The sequence below is a fragment of the Saccopteryx leptura genome, chromosome 2, assembly GCF_036850995.1.
Source record: "Saccopteryx leptura isolate mSacLep1 chromosome 2, mSacLep1_pri_phased_curated, whole genome shotgun sequence".
Classification (NCBI taxonomy): Eukaryota; Metazoa; Chordata; class Mammalia; order Chiroptera; family Emballonuridae; genus Saccopteryx; species Saccopteryx leptura.
This window is the reverse complement of record NC_089504.1, coordinates 344,925,088-344,944,080: the sequence shown is the minus strand read 5'-3', so window position 1 is coordinate 344,944,080 and position 18,993 is coordinate 344,925,088. Positions and strand designations below refer to the sequence as shown.

Here is an 18,993-nt window from a genome sequence, read left to right as displayed (position 1 = left end):
CTCCTCTGGTGTGCTGACTTCTCTAGTATCCCAGGGACCTACTATACTCTGTCAAGTCTCTCAGTTCCTAACAGGTCAGGAACTCTGAACACGGGTTGCAGTAACCTACCCTTATGCTCTTCTAACTATTCATTCGGCCTCACCAAATACCTGTTAGGTTTCTAATTTAGGCAGAAAAAAAAAAAAATCTCAAGAATCCTGATTTCAGATCTCATGCACCAATTCTACACTACCAATTCAAATCACCCAGACTGAAGATATAACGGGCTTGATATAAAAGTATGAAATACGTCAGGAGAAGACTGAGAGAATCGTGATCAAGTCATCTGCAGCTGATAAGGGTTCCAAGCTTCCAGAACCTTTTCGTTAATTTTGCTTCAGGATTAGGACGAGTAAAACAACCCATCACTGTGTTCCTACCCCACTTCCAACAACCTGCTTCAGCTGTAGCCAGAATCCAGAGTGTTCTCGAAAAAACACTCACTCAGCAGCTCCCTTTGCCGGTCTGGACTGGCAATCTGGAGCCCCTGCAGCTGCCCAGCAGCGTCAATGGCGCCCAAGCAGCTGCCCTCTCCCTTGCTGCTTAAGAAGGAACCAGAGTAGGAAGAACGAGGTTATTACTCGGGACGGTGGACGGAGGAAGAGCATTTTGACATGTGGAGTATGAAACAAATCCCTGACTCCTCCTCCTTTTCTGTATCATTTTCGATTTCTGGGGTAACCGGGGCGGGGGGGAGGAGGGGGGAGAGGACCAGGTCAATAATGAGGACACACAGTCACCTCCGACCCAGACTAGTGCTCGCTGGGGTATCATTAAGAAAGAAAAGGGTGAAGAGAGCACTGGCTTTAGAGATGCCAAATGCTGATAGACAATAACGCACAGAAGTTAAGACGGGGGTCGAGGGCGAAGTAACGAAGTTGTCATTGTCGCCGTGCCGCCTCCCCCACCCCGCAACAGACCTTAAATTCCCTCAGAGACCAAGCCTCCACCGTAGGGATGACCTTCCTCTCTGCTGGAAAACGACGCGGTGCCTCAGCTCCCCGGCCAGGCGGAAGCGGGAGGGAAGGGCCGACCTCCGAGAGCGCCCCTTCAGGGGGTCCATCCGCACTGGATCTCAAGCGTGGGGGGTGCCGTGGAGGGCGGGGCATTGCCTCTAGTGCTAGGAGCTGCATCCTGGCAGGAACCGGTTATCCAGAGCCACGGAGCTGAAGCTCGCCCCTTCCATTACCCTGCCACCCAGTTACCTCTTCGCTCCTTCGTCGTCGGGAAGCTCCAGCTCGGTCGCCGCCATTACCACATCGCACTCCGCGGCAGCCGCCATCTTACCGCCGAGACCAGAGAGCCGGGTGGGAGGCCGACGGTGAAGAGCACTTCCGGCCGGGACATCGAGCAGCTCAGCGGCGCTGTGCCCAGAGGGGCTCCCTCGGGCCCGTCTACCAACGAGAGGCTCCGTTTGGGGCCAGAGCGGCCTTCCGCCACCGGAGGTCCACGGTGGTCTCCGCGACGGGACGGATCCCCAAGGCCGGTTCCTGTGCGTAGGGGGCGCCACGTTTACCGTAGATCGTGAAGTGGTGCAGGAAGGTGTCGCTTTTCTAGACCTTGATTTTCCTCAGTATTTTGAGAGCCTAGTGGGCATAGTAACTTCCAATCCTAGAGCGTCTTCTGTAAGGTTCAGGGGAGTCTCAGCTGTGGGGATCAGGTGACCTGGGACTCGGGAGGAAAACAGCCCCCTACTAACTTCCTGACCTTGGAGTGTGTACACAGCTTCCTCCTGGGAAAGACAAGAAGAGACACTTTGAGCCTGGTTCCCCCAGCTTTCATCGGCCCCTGGAAGCCCTGCCCAACCAAGCCAGGGGAACGCGGGGCGTCTTCACCCCGTGCCTTTCATCCCCTCTGGATCTCCAAGCACCAACTGGTTCATCACCCCAATGACGCTCACCCTTTTATGATGATGCTTTCATGTCAGCCGCCTTGGAGTGCCATCTCAGCATTAGGCCTAGGAAGAGTGGCACAGCGCCCCAGACACTGCCCTGGAGTTTATAAGGCAGCTGACAGGGTGAGGGCTCTGCTCCAGAGTCCCCAGTATTCCCACCCGCCATATAAACTCCCTGCTCAGCACGCTTGTCTTGTTGTATGCAGTCTGGATTGGGAACTCACAGAAGGCAAGGACACAGCCAATTCATCTTTGTAGTTTTAACCTCACCCAAACCAATATTTGTGGACTTGAATTAAATTGGAGTTTTCTGAGGTTAAAATGAGGGAATTTGAGGTTAAAATTTAAAGCTAAGGGGAATTAAAATAATGAGGAAAAGTAATTTAAAAGGGACCTTATTCTCTTTCTCCTGTCAAACCACGTGCCATTGTTCATCCACAGGCTGCTTGCATGGTCCCTGCCCGTTGGAATGCCAAGGAGCTGAAACCCAAATCACCCATGGCTAGGGGAGCATGAGAGAGGCTCGGTGGGTTGGAAAACAGAGGTCATTTACCCAGCTCTCTCCAAAGTGCTTAGCCTCCCTATTCTAGGTTGGGAGGGTACAGACTCACCACATGCCCTGCCTGCCAGTGGCTCACAGTCTACAGTCTAATATGCAGGAGGCAGTTTCCACCATTTTCCCATTTTGTGTTTTCTGCATCTAAGTCAACTCGTCTACACCCACCGCTTTAACTTTATTTGTTAGTGACTCTCAACTCTGTTGATATCTTTAACCTAGACCTCTCTTCTGAGTTCAGATCTAAATATCCAACTATCTACTGGTATCTTTTGGATGTTTCACAAATCCCTAAAGCTTAATATATATATATATATATATTATTTATTTTTATTTTTTTTTTTGTATTTTTCTGAAGCTGGAAACGGGGAGAGACAGTCAGACAGACTCCCGCAAGCGCCCGACCGGGATCCACCCGGCACGCCCACCAGGGGCGACGCTCTGCCCACCAGGGGGCGATGCTCTGCCCCTCCGGGGCGTCGCTCTGCGGCGACCAGAGCCACTCTAGCGCCTGGGGCAGAGGCCAAGGAGCCATCCCCAGCGCCTGGGCCATCTTTGCTCCAATGGAGCCTTGGCTGCGGGAGGGGAAGAGAGAGACAGAGAGGAAGGGGGGGGGGGTGGAGAAGCAAATGGGCGCTTCTCCTATGTGCCCTGGCCGGGAATCGAACCCAGGTCCTCCGCACGCCAGGCCGACGCTCTACCGCTGAGCCAACCGGCCAGGGCCGCTTAATATATTTTTAAATGAACTTGTTGTTCTCTCCCCATCCCTGAACAACAGAAAAAACAAATGCTGTACTTGACTCTCTTCTGCTAATTCCTTATCTATTTGAATGGATTCACCACCCTTCACCTGATCATCAAATGAGACAGATGGGAGACATTATGAATTCCTCCCTCTTTCTCACTCCACACTCCCAGTTTATCACCAAATCTTGTTGCATCTCCTACCAAAATACCATGATTCTTTGCCATGCTTTCTCTACCCTTTCCTCCCAAGCCCTTCAAACCTCAACACAGACAGGACCTACCCCAGGAAGTTTTCCGTGATGCCCACTGCTCCCAAATTAAATGCCCTTCTGTTGTGCCCGCGTAGCATCTCTGTAATAATGTTGTACTGTAATTTTTGGGTTAGATGTCTAACTCCTCTAGACTGTGACTTTCTAATGGGCAAGTATCCTATCTAATTCGTCCACTGTTCCAGGTCCGTGGTCCTGAACCTAGCATAGAATAGGTGCTCACAATGCACTTGATGAATAAGCTACTGAATAAGTATTACTATACTATAGTATCCTTTAGGAAAAGAACATTTCGCCATCAGACACAAGAACGGCGGGTACCCGCGTCCAAGAATCTCGTGCTGGGTCGTCGGGCACCTCACCAGTCTGGGGCCCTGGCGGTCATCTCCCTCGCCGGCCTCTGGGGGCGCTGGTTGGAAGGCGCCCGCTTTCTGCCGCCGGAATTCGTCTAGTCCGACGGAAGCTGGGGGTCGGGGGCGGATAGAACCTGGATCCACCCGGAAGAACCGAGTCCCTGCGGCCGCACTGCCCCTCCCCGGTCCCGGCGCGCCTCGGGGCCCGGCCAGGGTGCTGCGAGGGCCCCTGGAGGTACGAAGTTGGAAGGCCGGGATTGGCCACTGCGTTGGGGCCGCTTTAGGTGGCAGATCTTTGCCGCCTTTCGTCCCCTCTGGGGTTCCCTCGTGGGGAAATCTGTGGCGGAGGCCCCGCTGGCTGTTTCTCTTGGGGTATCTGTTAATTGTGGTTCACTGGGGTCCTTTGGGCGGGGTAGGAGGGTCTGTATCAGGAGTGTCCTCCGGAGAGGTTTCTGTTTGGAACCCCTTTGGGGAGTGGCTCTCTGGAGGAGTCTGGGTCTGCTTCTGGGAAGCCTGTATTTGGGGATACCCTCGAGATCTCTGGGACCTCTTCTAAGAAGGGGTTTCTGCGTCTGAGCCTTCTCATCTGTGTCTGTCAGTCAAGGGCGGCAAAAACTGTCCCCTTTCCGGAGCCTATTTTTTCTTAGATTCTTCACTCCTTTCTTGTCTAATGGTCTTTACCGTAGCCATGAACTTGACCAAGAGTCAAAGAAATTAATTGTTGTCTAGATGAGTCCTAAGGGAAAGCAAAATCTTATTTGCTCACCAGAAAGAGTAGCTTAAGGCAGATTCGTACAAAATAGTATTTCTGCCTATTTCTCCGTGGGGTTATGGTGAAAGGGGAAGCTGAGCCTCAGTTCCCTTCTGTAACTGGCCCTCTGAGTCTTGTGCACCGAGAGGAACCTCGCCAGTGTTTCATTTCAACCAGCATCTCTCCTCCCCCTTTATGACACTGACTGAGCACCAACAGTTCCGGGCCAGGTACAGGGAATAACAAAGATCAATAAAATACAGCTCCCTGTCCAGTAGTGGCCATAGGCGCATTATTCCTGGCATACCCCCTGACTAGAGTAGGGGCCAGTGCTCAATCCCTGAGGCTACGCATGCAGTTCAGAACTTGGGCTCTCTGTTTTGATCCCACCTCACCCAGTGTGCTTCTCTTCTTCAGGGCTGAAGGCTAAGCATGGGGAAGAGTTGCAAGGTGGTCGTGTGTGGCCAGGCATCTGTGGGCAAAACATCAATCTTGGAGCAGCTTCTGTACGGGAACCATGTAGTGGGTGAGTGTTTCCGGGAGCGGGGCGATGGTGGAAGAAGTTGAAGAACAGGGAGTAGGACTTGATAACACGGAAGCTAAAATCTGCTCCTGAAGTCAAGTCTCTGTCGTGCACTCCAGCTCGACAACATTGTGATTGGGAGGAAGGAAGCCCGGTATCGGAGATGAGGAGGGAAAGCTCCCAAGTCTCACTTGTGCCTAGCATGTCGTGAACATGAGATTAGTGTCTGTTGCCGCAAAGCATGCCGGTCCTGCCAGACGTGGTCTGGCCCCCACTCCTCAGCTCGCACGCTCCTTTCTTTCCCTCCCCGCCTGGTCAGGCTGCGAGGATATACTCAGTCCCTCATGCTTCCCATCTCCTTCCTCCCTAAAAACAAGTTTCTTCCCTCATTTCATCCCAGGTTCTGAGATGATTGAGACACAGGAAGACATCTACGTAGGCTCCATTGAGACCGACCGGGGGGTGCGGGAGCAGGTGCGTTTCTACGACACCCGGGGGCTTCGCGATGGGGCCGAGCTGCCCCGGCACTGCTTCTCCTGCACTGACGGCTACGTCCTGGTCTACAGTACAGACAGCCGAGAGTCCTTTCAGCGGGTGGAGCTCCTGAAGAAGGAAATTGACAAGTCCAAGGACAAGAAGGAGGTGTGTATGGAGGCCCGGTGGTGAGACAGTGGGCCCTGGGCTGCCTTTGGGAGGCTAGGTGTGGCTGTTTTCCACTCATTTTCCCAGAGGTGGGTTAGGAGCTAGGGAACGGTGGTCACTGGGGGGTGTCTTCACCCATAGAGGTGGCTCCGTGCTGAGGCAGCTCAAAGAGGCTTCTCTGTGGCTTAAGAGGTTCCTGAGGTAACACATGAAGCTCCCCTAGTCATTCTTTTTTTTTTTTTTTTCTTTATTCTGAAGCTGGAAACGGGGAGAGACAGTCAGACAGACTCCCGCATGCGCCCAACTGGGATCCACCCGGCACGCCCATCAGGGGCGAAGCTCTGCCCACCAGGGGGTGATGCTCTGCCCCTCTGGGGCGTCGCTCCGCAGCAACCAGAGCCACTCTAGCGCCTGGGGCAGAGGCCAAGGAGCCATCCCCAGCGCCCGGGCCATCTTTGCTCCAATGGAGCCTTGGCTGCGGGAGGGGAAGAGAGAGACAGAGAGGAAGGAGGGGGGGGGTGGAGAAGCAAATGGGCACTTCTCCTATATGCCCTGGCCGGGAATTGAACCCGGGTCCCCCGCACGCCAGGCCGACGCTCTACCGTTGAGCCAACCAGCCAGGGCCTCTTCATGGTTTCTAATGCAGGAAGAGATGGAGACATCAGCCAGTAAGACTTTCCTTCTCTTAGGACTCCTGGGTGGTGGCCAGCCCTCACTCCCATGCCTCAAGTCCATGGTACATGCACGAGTCTCTACTCTCTCTTCTTCAGGTGACCATTGTGGTCCTTGGCAACAAGTGTGACCTGCAAGAGCAGAGGCGTGTGGATGCAGATGTGGCTCAGCATTGGGCCAAGTCGGAGAAGGTGAAGCTGTGGGAGGTGTCCGTGGCTGACCGCCGCTCCCTCCTGGAGCCCTTCATCTACCTGGCCAGCAAGATGACCCAGCCCCAGAGCAAGTCGGCCTTCCCCCTCAGCCGCAAGAACAAGGGCAGCGGCTCCTTGGATGGCTGAAGAGCTGCCATCCCTTCTTCACCTTCTCAGCCCCAGCCCAGCTTCTGGGGCTTTGGAAGATGGGTTGAGGCAACTTGTGCTCTCTCCCAACTCTGGGAAGTACAGATAATCTAGGTTAGTGCCCCCAACCTCTTCCTCCACCCCAGCTTTCATACCTGCCTCACTGTAACCTAGGTTAATTGAGGGTCAGTGCCCCTTCCACCTGCCCTGAGTGGCAAGCAGAGCTGCCATGCAGAAGTGCCCAGGCTAGGCCCCGGTTCTGATCACAGGCCCACGCCTCTGGGCTTCTGCCACTCACACACACACTCACACTTACACACACACTCACGGCACCAGCCTGGACTTTAGGGGAAAGGGCTTCTAGGTATGGTGTATGTGTGCAGATTCCTCCAGCACCCTGACCTTTCTCCTGTCTACATTGGCTGGGAGAAGCCAGCCTTATGGGAAGTGTGGTTTTTCTACTTGACCTCTTCCCCCCAATTGTTTCACTTCCTCTTCCTGCTTACAGAATAGATGGGCCTCATTTGGTAGAGGAATGGAATGACTGGGCTGTCACCAGTTGGCTTTGTGACCCAGCAAGGCTTTTACCTTCTCTCAGATTCAGTTTTCTCATCTGTACGATAACAGGAGTTGCTTAGACGACCTAGATCCTCTCCAGCCCTGTGATTTTATATGCCCGTGGCTTCGGGCCAGTTGACTATATCCTTTGCTTCTCTCCCTCTTCAAGGTGCTATGCCTACCCGCCCTGGAGGCTGGGACACTGCTCCCTGACAACCACCAGGGGGCAGGAGTGCACTATCTACTCTAGTTGCCAGAATGGCTCCTTAGTGCCCAATGGGGAACTTCACACCCATGAGGCCTAGCCTTCACCCCTTCCTATGGTCGTTTTCAGCTACTAGCTGGACATTATTTATAAACTACTTGTTATAAATTAGTATGCTGCCGTGGTGAAGGCCGGACAAGGTGCTTTTCTAGCCCTTTTTACCTCAGATGCCTCAACAGAACAAGGCAAACAAGTAGCAGCTTCTCAGGAGCAGACAGGTCTGTTGGGGCACAGAAGGGTGGTTATACTCTCAACATGCTATAAAGTGAGCTGTGACCCACAACTTCCTGTGCCCACTTTGTGCTGCTTCTAATGGGCACAGCTACCAGAGGTGAGCCCCTGTAGCTAGGCCACCTCCGATGCATGCCCCTTCTCTCCGGAACAGGAGAGGCGAACAGGGACAGGTGGTCCAGGGCTGGGCGAGTCAAAATAGGGCATATGCAGGCTCGGGCTTAAAGTTCATTTATTGATTCACTGGACAATAAAACCACAACTGTTATCAAAAAGTTTCCCTCCCATTCCCCCTTTATTCTCCCATTGGAGATAGCTTTAAAAAAAAGATGCAGGTGTATACTGGCAAAGTCCCATATTGCATATTGTGAGGTGAGGGGAGCAGGACTGGGGTAGGAGGGAGGTCTGGACATCACTGTGACAATGAAAGGGGGCTGTAGAATGATCGGACTGGATCCCAACACAGCCTCACAGCAGGGAGGTCTGTGGTGTCGGGTGGGAGGAGGGAAAGCTGAATTGAGTGCTGGGGACCAGTTTGGGCTGAGGAGCTAGAGAGGAAAGCTCTTGACTTGGGAGTCCTGGGGGGATTCAGTGTTAGCTGGGTCCATTGAGGAAGACCTAGTGTCCGCCATCCCAGAGCTGAGGAATCAATAAAAGGCCTTCCTCTAGAAATTGGGCCCAGTCAGAAAATCACCTCCACCACCCCTGTCCTAGCCCCATCCCTTTGAAGCAGATGAAGACCCCCAAAGCTTTCAGCACCGCCCCTTCCATGGCTGTGTGCTTCCCTTTCTCCTCCAGTCTCCCCCCATCCCCCATGGTCATCTTGTCCAGACAGCATTGAACCGACCCCACCTTGAGAGCTCACCCCTTATCTCTGGTCATTCTCCAGAGAATCTAGTGAATGGGGTGGGCCTCCCCAGAGCACGGGAGTAGAGGTCAGTAACAGACTTGTCCCCAATCTAGAAGTTAAGATTTCTAGGGCCTTTGGCCACGTGAGTACAGGTCTTGAGTAGGGAAGTGAGAGCACCATGGGGCTGGGGCCAAGATTTTGCATAGATCTTTGGGATTCCTCAGTTTGCTTCCTGTAGTCAGGCTGGGGAATGCAGGGAGCCCAGGACTAGCCCTAGAAGGCTGGGGAAATGAGGGTGGGGGTGGCCCTGGGCTAAGGGGTATTAGTGGGTTCCCCAGTCCAGATGGAGTGAAGGGCAGCTGCCCTTGGAACTAGCCCAGCTCTGCCTAGATTGGTCAGGAACCCCTGGGCTGTAGAGAGTCCCAGGAACCCAGGCGTCTGGGGGAGAGGGATGCTGGGAAGTCGGCCCGGCCTCCTCAGGGCTAATAGGGGGCAAAGAGGATGGGTCCCGTGGCAGGGCGGATGGCTCCCGCGGGGGTGCGAAACAGAGCTGGGCCCAGGATGGGAGCCGGGAAGAGGGTGGTGGCTGCGGTGGGGGCAGGTCTGAGGGCCAGGGGCCCTGGCAGGGCACAGATGGCCGCAGCTGTGGTGGGGATTGGACTGGGCAGGAAGCGGGCTGCCAATGTCTTGGTGAGTTGCTTCTGCAAGGCCAGTTTAGACTGCAAAGAAGAGAGAGAGTTGGACACAGTCTGACACCAGAAAATCCCCCCTGCCCTGGGCTCTGTCCTTGGGCTTTTTGCTGCAGGATAAACATGCCTTTTAGGATTCCAAACCTAAATCCTCCTCCCTTCCCACCCCCAAGCATTCATTCCAAAGGGCTTTTCCCACCACCTGTCTTCCTGCCCAGAAGGAGGAGGTCATAACGGGCCAAGGGAGGCGGCTGTCCTGCGTAGAGGTGGAGATGGTTTCTAGGAGATGGCACACCCACCCCTTGCTTTTGCCCCTGAGATTCCTATGCAGGCCCACCTCCCCGGAAATTCCTGTGGGCAGATCCCAAGATAGCCACCCAGCCCCAGCTCTTTCTCTGCCCAGGCCGCCTTGGAAGTAGGGTGGCTTTATTCCTGCCTCAACTCCCCAGCTGGCTCCCAGCTCCCGCCCCGCCCCCCCTTGACCAGGGTCCCAGCCCTGTTGCACGGGAACAGATACCTTGAGAATACTCACAGCCAGCGCTGCGTGCTTCTGCAGCTTACTGTGCTGGCTGGAGGGCTTAGGGGGCTTCCCGGCCAGGCGGTCTTTGTGCCTTCTGCTGCTCAGGTGCTAATGGACAGACAGACAGACAAACTGGGAACAAGATGAGGAAGCCCAAGGACCCCCAACTACATTATCTTCAACTAGCTCCCCCTTCTCGACTCACGGTTCACATACAACCTACATGCAATCACTGGACATCACGTGGAGTGGCCCTGGGAAGGGGAGGTAAGGGCTGGCCTTTGCTGGCCAGGGGCCTGCCGTCCAGCTAGCCTTGCCCTGCTAGGCTTCCTCCACCTGGCCCTGCTCTGCCCACCTCCTCAGGCTACCTCTTTCTCCCCTGGATCTAGTCCCACTCCCTCACCCCGCTCCAACGCGAGTCCTGGCCTCCCTTCTCCCACCTGCTTGAGCTGGGTCTCTGAATTGACCTGGAGCTGACAGACAGCACAGTGAAAAGGAGGGCTGGGCCCCTGCCGGCTGCCCCGGCTCCCAGGCACTCTCTTGGCCTTGTTTCTGGCTCCTCCCCGGGGCACTGGCTGGCCCCGGCCCCTGCGGGGAGCCCCTCGCTGACCTTCGACCATCCAGCGGTGCTTTGCTCCTGGTGGAAAGAAAAGACCGCTTATCAGCCCTGAAGAGGGGCTGCTAGGGCCGCAGAGACCCCTCCAAACTAGGTCAGTTTGGTTGTCCCTTTAGCTTCGAGGCTGCTCAGTACATCCAATCCCTGGCAGCCAAGAGATTTCTCTTTCCCATCTGCACAAGGTCCTCCCAGCTTCTCTCATTTTTGAGCCAACTTCCCCCAAGGAAGGCCTTCTTGCAATGTAACTGGTCAGCTTCCCTTCTCAACTCAATCCCTTCCTCTGGGTCTGACCTACGGAGAGATGGAGGAGGTGTCTCCTGTCATCCCTGGAGTGTCCCTTCGATTCTTGCTTTTCTTCCCAATTGTCCCCCCTCAAGCATCAGTGGAAAGGCCTGAAATGCCTACCCAGTACCACTAAGCACAGCGCCTCTGTTACCAAGTCCTTGAGCAAAGTGCCCAGAACCTCCAGCCTCCCACGTCTGCTGAGGGGCCGTCTCCCTACCCCTCTCCTTCCCCCAGACTCCAGCTGGCGGGTGCACTGACCTGTGTTGTGAGCCTGGAGCTGGGAGGCGGAGTTCACTGTCACCTTACACGTGGGGCAGTAGAGGCGCCCCTTCTCACTCCTGCCTTCCCCACTCACGCCACTTCCCACAGCAGCAGCCGCAGGCTCAGGCCCTGGGGCCTCTCTCCCCGGCTCTGGGGAGCAGGGTGGGCAGGAGAGAGAAGAGGAAGAGGAGGCAGCATCCAAGAGGTCTGAGTGGGCTGGCTCCCGGGGCATCGGGTCTGGAGTCAGTGGTGGCTGGAACGGGGGGCCAGGAGGAGGGTCTGCAGGAACTGCTGAGGAGATGGGAGGCATCGGGTAAGAATCACCCGAGCTGATTCTGGAGGCCATGACGGTAAGGCAGAGTGGACAGGTCGCTAGCAGAGGGCGGACCAGCACTGATTCCAGACCCCACTCTACCAACCAACTTACTGGGCAGATAGGCCTCTTTAAGCCTCAGTTTCCCCATCTGAAATCAAAGTTGGACAGAGTAATCTCAGTCCTCATAGCCCTGATAGTCTAGTTATTAGCTATTAAGTAAATAGAAATAAAAAATGTAAGAATGTTCATAGAGCACTATTCATAATAAACTGGAAACTATTCAAATGTCCATCAGTAGAATAGGTTTTTACAAAATCATTGTAGTGGTGCAATGGCCCTGGAACGCTGAGGTCGCAGCTCAGAGCCCTGGGCTTGCCTGGTCACGGCACGCGCAGTAAGCAACTACTACGAGCTGATGCTTCCTGCTTCTCCCCCACTCTCTCTCTCTCTCTCCCTCTTTCCTCTCTCTAAAAATCAATAAAAAAATTTTTAGAAATCACTATATGTTCATAAAATGGAATACTACAGGGAACTAAAAAAGACAAACTACAGCTACCACCACAACACAGTGAATGTGATGAATGTTCCTGAAAGGCGAACAAAACCCAGACACAAAAGCCCACTCTTCTTTTTCCAGATTCACTTCACTTTTATTATGAACAAACACAATGTCAGATGAATACAACTAGCCTCAGAGTTATTAATAGAAATCATTCCAAAATTAATCTTAGGTCACAAATAACTACTATCCCACATAAAAAAGGAAAAATCCCACCCAATCAAGGAAAAAGTGTCCTGTGTACGTTTCCATGGCAATGAGTTTATGCATTCTCCTTTTTTTTATTTTTTTTTTTTATTTTATTTATTCATTATAGAGAGGGGGAGAGAGAGAGAGAGAGAAGGGGGGAGGAGCAGAAAGCATCAACTCCCATATGTGCCTTGACCAGGCAAGCCCAGGGTTTTGAACCGGCAACCTCAGCGTTTCCAGGTTGACACTTTATCCACTGTGCCACCACAGGTCAGGCCAGTTTATGCATTCTCAAATTTTGTCTGGCTAGTTATTTACCACTTACCTAGCAGATATACTCAATCTCTCAGAGAGAAGTATAAAGGTTACTGATAGCATCTGAGACACATTGTTTGTGGTGGGCACAAGTTCATGGTGGATACTGCTACTATAAAAATACTCAGGACTTAACAAAAGCCTCCATTCTATATGATTAACTAAAAGCAAAGGTGAAACTTGTCTATGCTGAGAAAAGTCAGGATCATAGGTGCCTGTGGGGAGAGGTGTCAGCCCACAATTCATGTCCATCTGGAAGCTCAGAATATGACCTTGTTTTGGGAACAGGGTCTTCGCAGAAGTAATTAAGATAAAGTCATACTGGGTCAGGGTGGGCCCTCATCCAGTGACTGGTGTCCTTACGAGACCATGTAAAGACAGACGCGGGGGAAACGCGTGGGAGGTGAGATGTGCAGGTGGAGGCAGAGATCGGAGAGAAGCGGCCACAAGCCAAGGAATGCCAGCAGCAGAAGCTGGAAGAGGGGCAGGGAACAATTTCTCCCTCTCAGTTCTCAGAAAGGAACCAACCCTGTTGACACCTTGATTACAAATTTCTGACCCCTAGAACTGTGATAAAATACATTTCTATGTTTTTAGCCACCCAGTTAGTGGTCGTTCCGTAGAGCAGCCCTGTGAAACTAATACAAGTGACTGGAAGGAGGTTCACCATGGGCTTCTGGGTGCTTGAGAAATGTTTCTTTTTTTTTTTTTTAAATTAAAAAAAATTTTTTGCCCTGGCCAGTTGGCTTAGCGGTAGAGCGTCGGCCTAGTGTGCGGAGGACCCGGGTTCGATTCCCAGCCAGGGCACACAGGAGAAGCGCCCATTTGCTTCTCCACCCCTCTGCCGCGCTTTCCTCTCTGTCTCTCTCTTCCCCTCCCGCAGCCAAGGCTCCATTGGAGCAAAGATGGCCCGGACGCTGGGGATGGCTCTGTGGCCTCTGCCTCAGGTGCTAGAATGGCTCTGGTCGCAACATGGCGACGCTCAGGATGGGCAGAACATCGCCCCCTGGTGGGCAGAGCGTCGCCCCCTGGTGGGCGTGCCGGGTGGATCCCGGTCGGGTGCATGCGGGAGTCTGTCTGACTGTCTCTCCCTGTTTCCAGCTTCAGAAAAATGCAAAAAAAGAAAAAGAAAAAGAAAAATTTTTTTTTGCCATTGATATGAGAGAGAGAAGAAGGAAGAAAGAAGAGAAGAGAGATAGAAGTATTAATTCATTGTTCCACTTAGTTGTCCACTCACTGGTTGCTTCTTGTATGTGCCCTGACCTGGGATCGAACCTGCAACCTCGGTGCACTGGGACGACACTCTATCCACTGAGTCACTGGCCAGGGCTGAGAGATGTTTCTTGATTTCTATATATTCAGATGGGAAAATTCATTCAACTCTCTACTTGTGATGGGTGCCTTTTTCATAGAAGACTCCAACCCAAGCAGAAATAAGAAGAAACCTCTCAACTCCTCATCAGAAACCAGAATGGGAGTGGGGAGTGGGGAGAAGAGTTTAGGACTCACCTTTGCTCTGCAGCTGTTCAGGGGTTCCATTGGCCGCAGTTGGGGTTGGGGATACCAGCGTCCCATCCTGGACCAGGGTTTGGGGCCTCTGCTTACTCTTGGCGGCTTCGACAGCCTTGAGTTTTCTGGCATGTTTGTGGCCTTTATAATGTGCTTCAGCCTGGTTCTGGTGTGGGAAAGGCACAGGGTCACCATTTACTCTGAGTCTACATGTCGACATCCACAAGCTAGCATTAGGCAGGGGGCAGGTCAGAGGGAGGCAGGGCTCGGGTCACACCAGGGGTGAATCCTCGTCATTGCCAACATTATCACAGTATGGGCATGGCCCTAAGGTTTACAGAATGCATTCTCATACATGAGCTTTCAGGCAAGCAGCCTCTGGCTCTAAATTCTGACTTAGCCACTCAGTAGCTGTGCATCTTTGGGCAAGTCATCTCGCCTCTCTGAGCCTCAGTTTCCTGACTCAAAAACTTTGAGATAATACTGACATCACGGGATCGTGAGAATTAAATGAGAACCTGAATAAGTGCCCAGTAGGTGCTCAAGAATGTTAGTTACCCCGTTTATAAATGCACAAATGGAGAAAACAGAGCAATCCTCTCACCCTTTGAAGTATGTGCACCCCAGAATATTCGCACTTTTGCTCCTTTTTTCAATGAATAGTTATTGGCTATTTGCCAGGCACTGCAAAGGGCCCCAAATGGAGATGGTCCCTCTCTCAGAGTGAAATCTCTGTCTGGCTCGTTCACAACTTGTGACCTGAAAGCCTGGAGGGAACCCCCATATCTGCCCTGGCCGTGTCCTCCCTCCTTCAATCAAGGGTCCCTGCCTGTTGCTTCCAAAGGCAGTAAAGACGGGCACCTCCCTGGACATTTTCACCAGAACAGGTCAGCTGAGAGCATCTCCCCAAACCCCAGAGTTGCCTAGACAAAAGGTAAACCTCCCCCGGTAAGTCAGAACGAGGCTCCCTCAATATCTAGGGGCAGGCGTCCCCAAACTACAGCCCGCGGGCCGCAATGCGGCCCCCTGAGGCCATTTATCCAGCCCCCACTGCACTTCTGGAAGGGGCACCTCTTTCATTGGTGGTCAGTGAGAGGACCACTGTATTTGGCAGCCCTCCAATGGTCTGAGGGACAGTGAACTGGCCCCCTGTGTAAAAAGTTTGGAGACCCCTGATAGGGGCAGCCAATGGTAGAAAGCCTGCAGGCCTTGGGGTTAGTCAGGACTGAGCTCAGGTCACTTAACCTCTCTGAGGCTCAGTTTCCTCATCTGAAGAGTGGGGATAATTGTGCCTCTATCCACCTGAGAGCTGTGTCATGAGAACTAATTAAGATGATAGGCATGAACATATTCTGTAAACTCCCAGGTTTAAGAACTGAGCTCCAAACCAGGAGCTGATACCCAGGGACCCAGAGTGGGCAGAGGACCCAGAGCACAGAGCAGGGAAATGGAGTCTCAGGGGGACTAGAGAAGGAAGGGGCAGAGGACTCTGAATAGAGCAGAGGATGGAGGGATAGAGGATGAAGGGTGTCTCTTCCGCAACCATGGATGGAAAATACAGACCACAGCCCCTTTGCTACCCCTGTTCCTCCAGGGAAGACCCCACAAGCCCAGCCTCCAACCCTCCCCCTGGCCAGCCCCCTCCCCAGCCTGCTTCCACTACTCCCTCTCACCGCCGAGTTGAACCTCAAGTGACAGATGTTACAGGAAATGAAGAGCTTCTTCTTCAGAGGGGTGGGGACCCCAAAGGTATGGCTGATGACAGCTTTCTGGACTGGGTCCATCTGTGAAGGGGGTGGGAGGGCACAGTAACTCTGGGGCTGGCCCCAGACAGGGGGAACAGTACAAAATGCCAAAAACTAAAGCCTATCAAGGAGAGCAGAGGTCAGCCCCTAGGAAGAACGTCCCCATCCCTGTGATGTTAGACACAGAAAAATAGCCTGTCAGCCTGGGCTTCTGTTTGGAGGCAGGGGGATGGGCCAGGGTGGCCTCCATGATCTTGAAAGAGAGAACCATGTCCTGGTCCTCACCTTGGCATCTCTTGCTGCCCCTCTGGTCTCTGGTTTTGTTTTATTTTCTCATTCACAGGAATCACAACTATTGGAACAGAGAGAGGCAGGGAAGGGACAGAGTCCCTTTGTTGGAATTTTCTCTCCATAAGAAGCCCCATGTCAGACCCGTGGGCTGGGGGAGGTCAGGCCTATCATTGAGCTCCACCACTGCCACGGGGCCAAGAGGGAGAGGGAGCCACGGCCAGCGGCGGAGAGGGGCCAGAGTGGGGCAGATGACCGCAAGTAGAGGCGAGAGGGTTCCCTAAGTAGTAGAATCATTTATTTGGAATATTAATTTGTGTGACTTTTTCTTTTTCTTTTTTTTTTAAACTTTTTTTTTTTAATTTTTTATTTATTCATTTTAGAAAGGAGAGGGAGAGACAGAGAGAGAGGAGAGACAGAGAGAGAGAAGGGGGGAGGAGCTGGAAGCATCAACTCCCATATGTGCCTTGACCAAGCAAGCCCAGGGTTTCGAACTGGCGACCTCAGCATTCCAGGTCGACGCTTTATCCACTGCGCCACCACAGGTCAGGCCGACTTCTTTTCCTTATTTTAAATACTTTTTCTCCTTTCAAACCAAGACTTTATGTTCCCTTTTCTTAGGGCAGCGGTTCTCAACCTGTGGGTCGCGACCCCAGCGGGGTCGCCTAAAGCCATTGGAAAATACATAATGCATATCAGGTATTTACATTCCGAATCATAACTGAAGCAAAATTACAGTTATGAAGTAGCCACCAAAATTATTTTTTGGTTTGGGGTCACCGCAACATGAGGAACTGTATTGCGGGGTCACGGCATTAGAAAGATTGAGAACCTCTGTCTTAGGGGCCTAGACCACTGGGCCAAAAGCAGAAGCTATCTGGGCTTGCTTGTCAAGAGCTTCCCAAGCCTTCCTGAGAGAAGGGGACAGAGACTTTGGGAGAAAAGCATGATTTGGGTAACTTCCTGGAGAACAGAAAGAGGTTCTAATTCTCATGGCAACCCGGGCCGGGGCAGCAGGGCGTCAGAGCCGCAGAGAACGGCCTGCGGGGCCCCCAGCGATCAGGACCACAGCAGCTCCATCCGCTCCTGAGGGACGTGCTCTTGAACAGTGAGCACGGCAGTAAGTGACAGCAGAAACCTGAGACCTGGTGACCCTCCTCAAATGTCTCAGGCTCCTGAGAACCTCTGTGCAACCCTGAAGGGTAGGAAGGAAAGGATTCCTCCGGGTGGCTGAGGCTGAGTTCCCCACTATCTTTTTAGGGTGAGGTGGGGCTCATTGATGATTACATTTGATTTTTCAAAATTAAAAAAGGAGAGCATTCTTTATAGCTCACGTAGTGAAGTCTGACTCACGCTTACTACACTTGTTTTTCACGCACACACACATAGAAATATACAGACTAGCATACAGACAGAGAGCAGTGAGCTTACAGACAATGATAGGTTACAGCGATTACAGAGACATGCAAAGTGATACATAACTTGCACACACACAAATGGCACACAATCACAATCATCCAACCCACACAAAACACACTGAGAGGTCAGACACACACCAAATACATACATAGTCTACAGAAAGACACAAAACACCTCTCAGATACCCAGGCACACATATTACATACTAAGAAATAATGAGTTGTTTATCAACACACACACACACACGCACGTACAGGACACCAACACACAACTTCACATCCACAGATAACACCCAAGGACCTATGGAGACACAAGCAGGCACACCCAACTGCACACAGGCTTACACAAATAATCCACAGCAGTCCCTCTACCGGAACTAAGTGAAATCTACAGTCCAGATCCTACAGGTCCAGTTGTTATTGGGGAGGGGTGACACTACCCTCTTCCCCTAGCCCAGACACCTGGGCCCCGGGGTGGGGGGTCTTGATTTTGGGAATGCCTAGTCACTTGGGGATGCTGGAGGAGAATGAGCCCCTGGTTAGACCTAGCTTCTGAGAGCCAGCCCCTCTGAGCCCATCTTCCCCGCCCACCCCCAGCTTGGCTGCATGCCCCGCCCACCAGCCCAGCCCCATACCGTGCTGAAGTTGGGGAAGAGACTGAGCGGGGCGGTGCCATTGAAGTGGAAGGCCAGCAAGTGCTTGAAGTCCAGCGGGGGCTGCAGAGGCCTGGCGGGCAGGGGCAGGGAGGCCAGCAGGGGACTGGGGGTGCTGGATGCTGGGCCTGCTGCAGGAGGAAGAAGGGCAGGGTCTGAAATGGGGAGCCACAGGGCAATCCCACCTCCACAGCCTGAAGAGGCTGATGGGCTTCTTGGGTGTGGATGGAGCCAGGGGAGAGCTGCTGTCTCTCTTCACAAAGTAGCACCGGCCAAGCCCAGGGCCAACACAGCCCATCTCTGTGCCTCTCCTCTCCACAACAGGGGAAGCAGAAGTAAGGAATCCACAGTTATGGCCCCCAGCCCAGAAGGATAGAAGGATGACACCGCCCTGCCCCCCCCCCCCGCCCCTAGAGGCCCAAAAGAACACCCAAAGGGAGTCAGGCCAAGGGAGGGGACAGAGGCATCAGGACAGGCCCCTGATACACACACACACACACCACCACCATGGAGACTGCACATGAGCTGGGTTTCCTCTTTATTTCAAATTAAACCCAAACTTGGGGAAAGGTCAGCCCCTTCCCTTCTCATTAATTCCCCATCTCAGTTCCCCACATCATTCCCAGCAAGGGCTGCTGGAGGGGATGGGAAACCCCTGGAATCTGAAGGGATGTATCCCTCCCACCCCCCACCCAAGCTCTGGTGAGACCCTGCTGCTTCCTCCAGGAGGCAAAAAGTGCTCCAGTGGCACCCCTGGGTCAGGCCTGGAGGCGGGCACAGCCCTGTGGCTTTAGTCTTTGGTCTTAAAGGTCTGAGGCAAGGAACTTGAGGGAATAACCTGACTTCAAGAAAGAATAAAATTAGCCCTAACCAGATATAGCTTGGTTGGCTAGAGCATCATGCTAAAGCACAAAGGTTGTCGGTTCGATCCCCGGTCAGGG

General features: G+C 53.1%; 3 protein-coding genes across 13 annotated transcripts in view; 1 reads left to right on the top strand and 2 right to left on the bottom strand.

Moving 5' to 3' along the window:
- DNAJC7 (DnaJ heat shock protein family (Hsp40) member C7) overlaps positions 1-1,636 on the bottom strand; it is a 33,349-nt gene extending 31,713 nt beyond the window's left edge. The window contains exon 1 of one of the 2 annotated variants that reach the window (XM_066364196.1): positions 1,246-1,636. Coding sequence is in view for 1 of the 2 variants with exons in the window: in XM_066364195.1 (XP_066220292.1) it covers positions 1,246-1,322 (77 nt within the window). In the remaining variant the exon portion in view is untranslated. The remainder of the gene's footprint in view (positions 1-1,245) is intronic. The other variant, XM_066364195.1, reaches the window with a different exon arrangement.
- Positions 1,637-3,946: 2,310 nt separating this feature from the next.
- Positions 3,947-8,023, top strand: NKIRAS2 (NFKB inhibitor interacting Ras like 2). 2 transcript variants are annotated; one of them, XM_066364171.1, is made up of 4 exons: positions 3,947-4,094; positions 5,028-5,136; positions 5,534-5,775; positions 6,546-8,023. In XM_066364171.1, exons 2-4 carry the CDS (start codon positions 5,043-5,045, stop codon positions 6,783-6,785), a joined length of 576 nt encoding a protein of 191 aa, XP_066220268.1. In that variant the 5' UTR covers positions 3,947-4,094; positions 5,028-5,042; the 3' UTR covers positions 6,786-8,023. The 2 variants fall into 2 exon arrangements, with proteins under 2 accessions (XP_066220268.1, XP_066220269.1); XM_066364172.1 differs by lacking the exon at positions 3,947-4,094 and adding an exon at positions 4,104-4,231.
- A 31-nt stretch (positions 8,024-8,054) lies between these two features.
- The window catches only part of ZNF385C (zinc finger protein 385C), a 42,426-nt gene continuing 31,487 nt past the window's right edge, over positions 8,055-18,993 (bottom strand). For 3 of the 9 annotated variants that reach the window (XM_066364161.1, XM_066364167.1, XM_066364169.1), the window contains 7 exons: positions 18,035-18,183; positions 15,622-15,732; positions 13,949-14,114; positions 11,058-11,351; positions 10,339-10,535; positions 9,896-10,006; positions 8,055-9,408 (listed from right to left, as the gene is read on the bottom strand). In XM_066364161.1, the coding sequence (XP_066220258.1) occupies positions 9,172-9,408; positions 9,896-10,006; positions 10,339-10,535; positions 11,058-11,351; positions 13,949-14,114; positions 15,622-15,732; positions 18,035-18,183 (1,265 nt within the window). In that variant the 3' untranslated portion in view covers positions 8,055-9,171. The remainder of the gene's footprint in view (positions 9,409-9,895; positions 10,007-10,338; positions 10,536-11,057; positions 11,352-13,948; positions 14,115-15,621; positions 15,733-18,034; positions 18,184-18,993) is intronic. The other 6 variants (XM_066364165.1, XM_066364168.1, XM_066364162.1 and 3 more) reach the window with 6 other exon arrangements.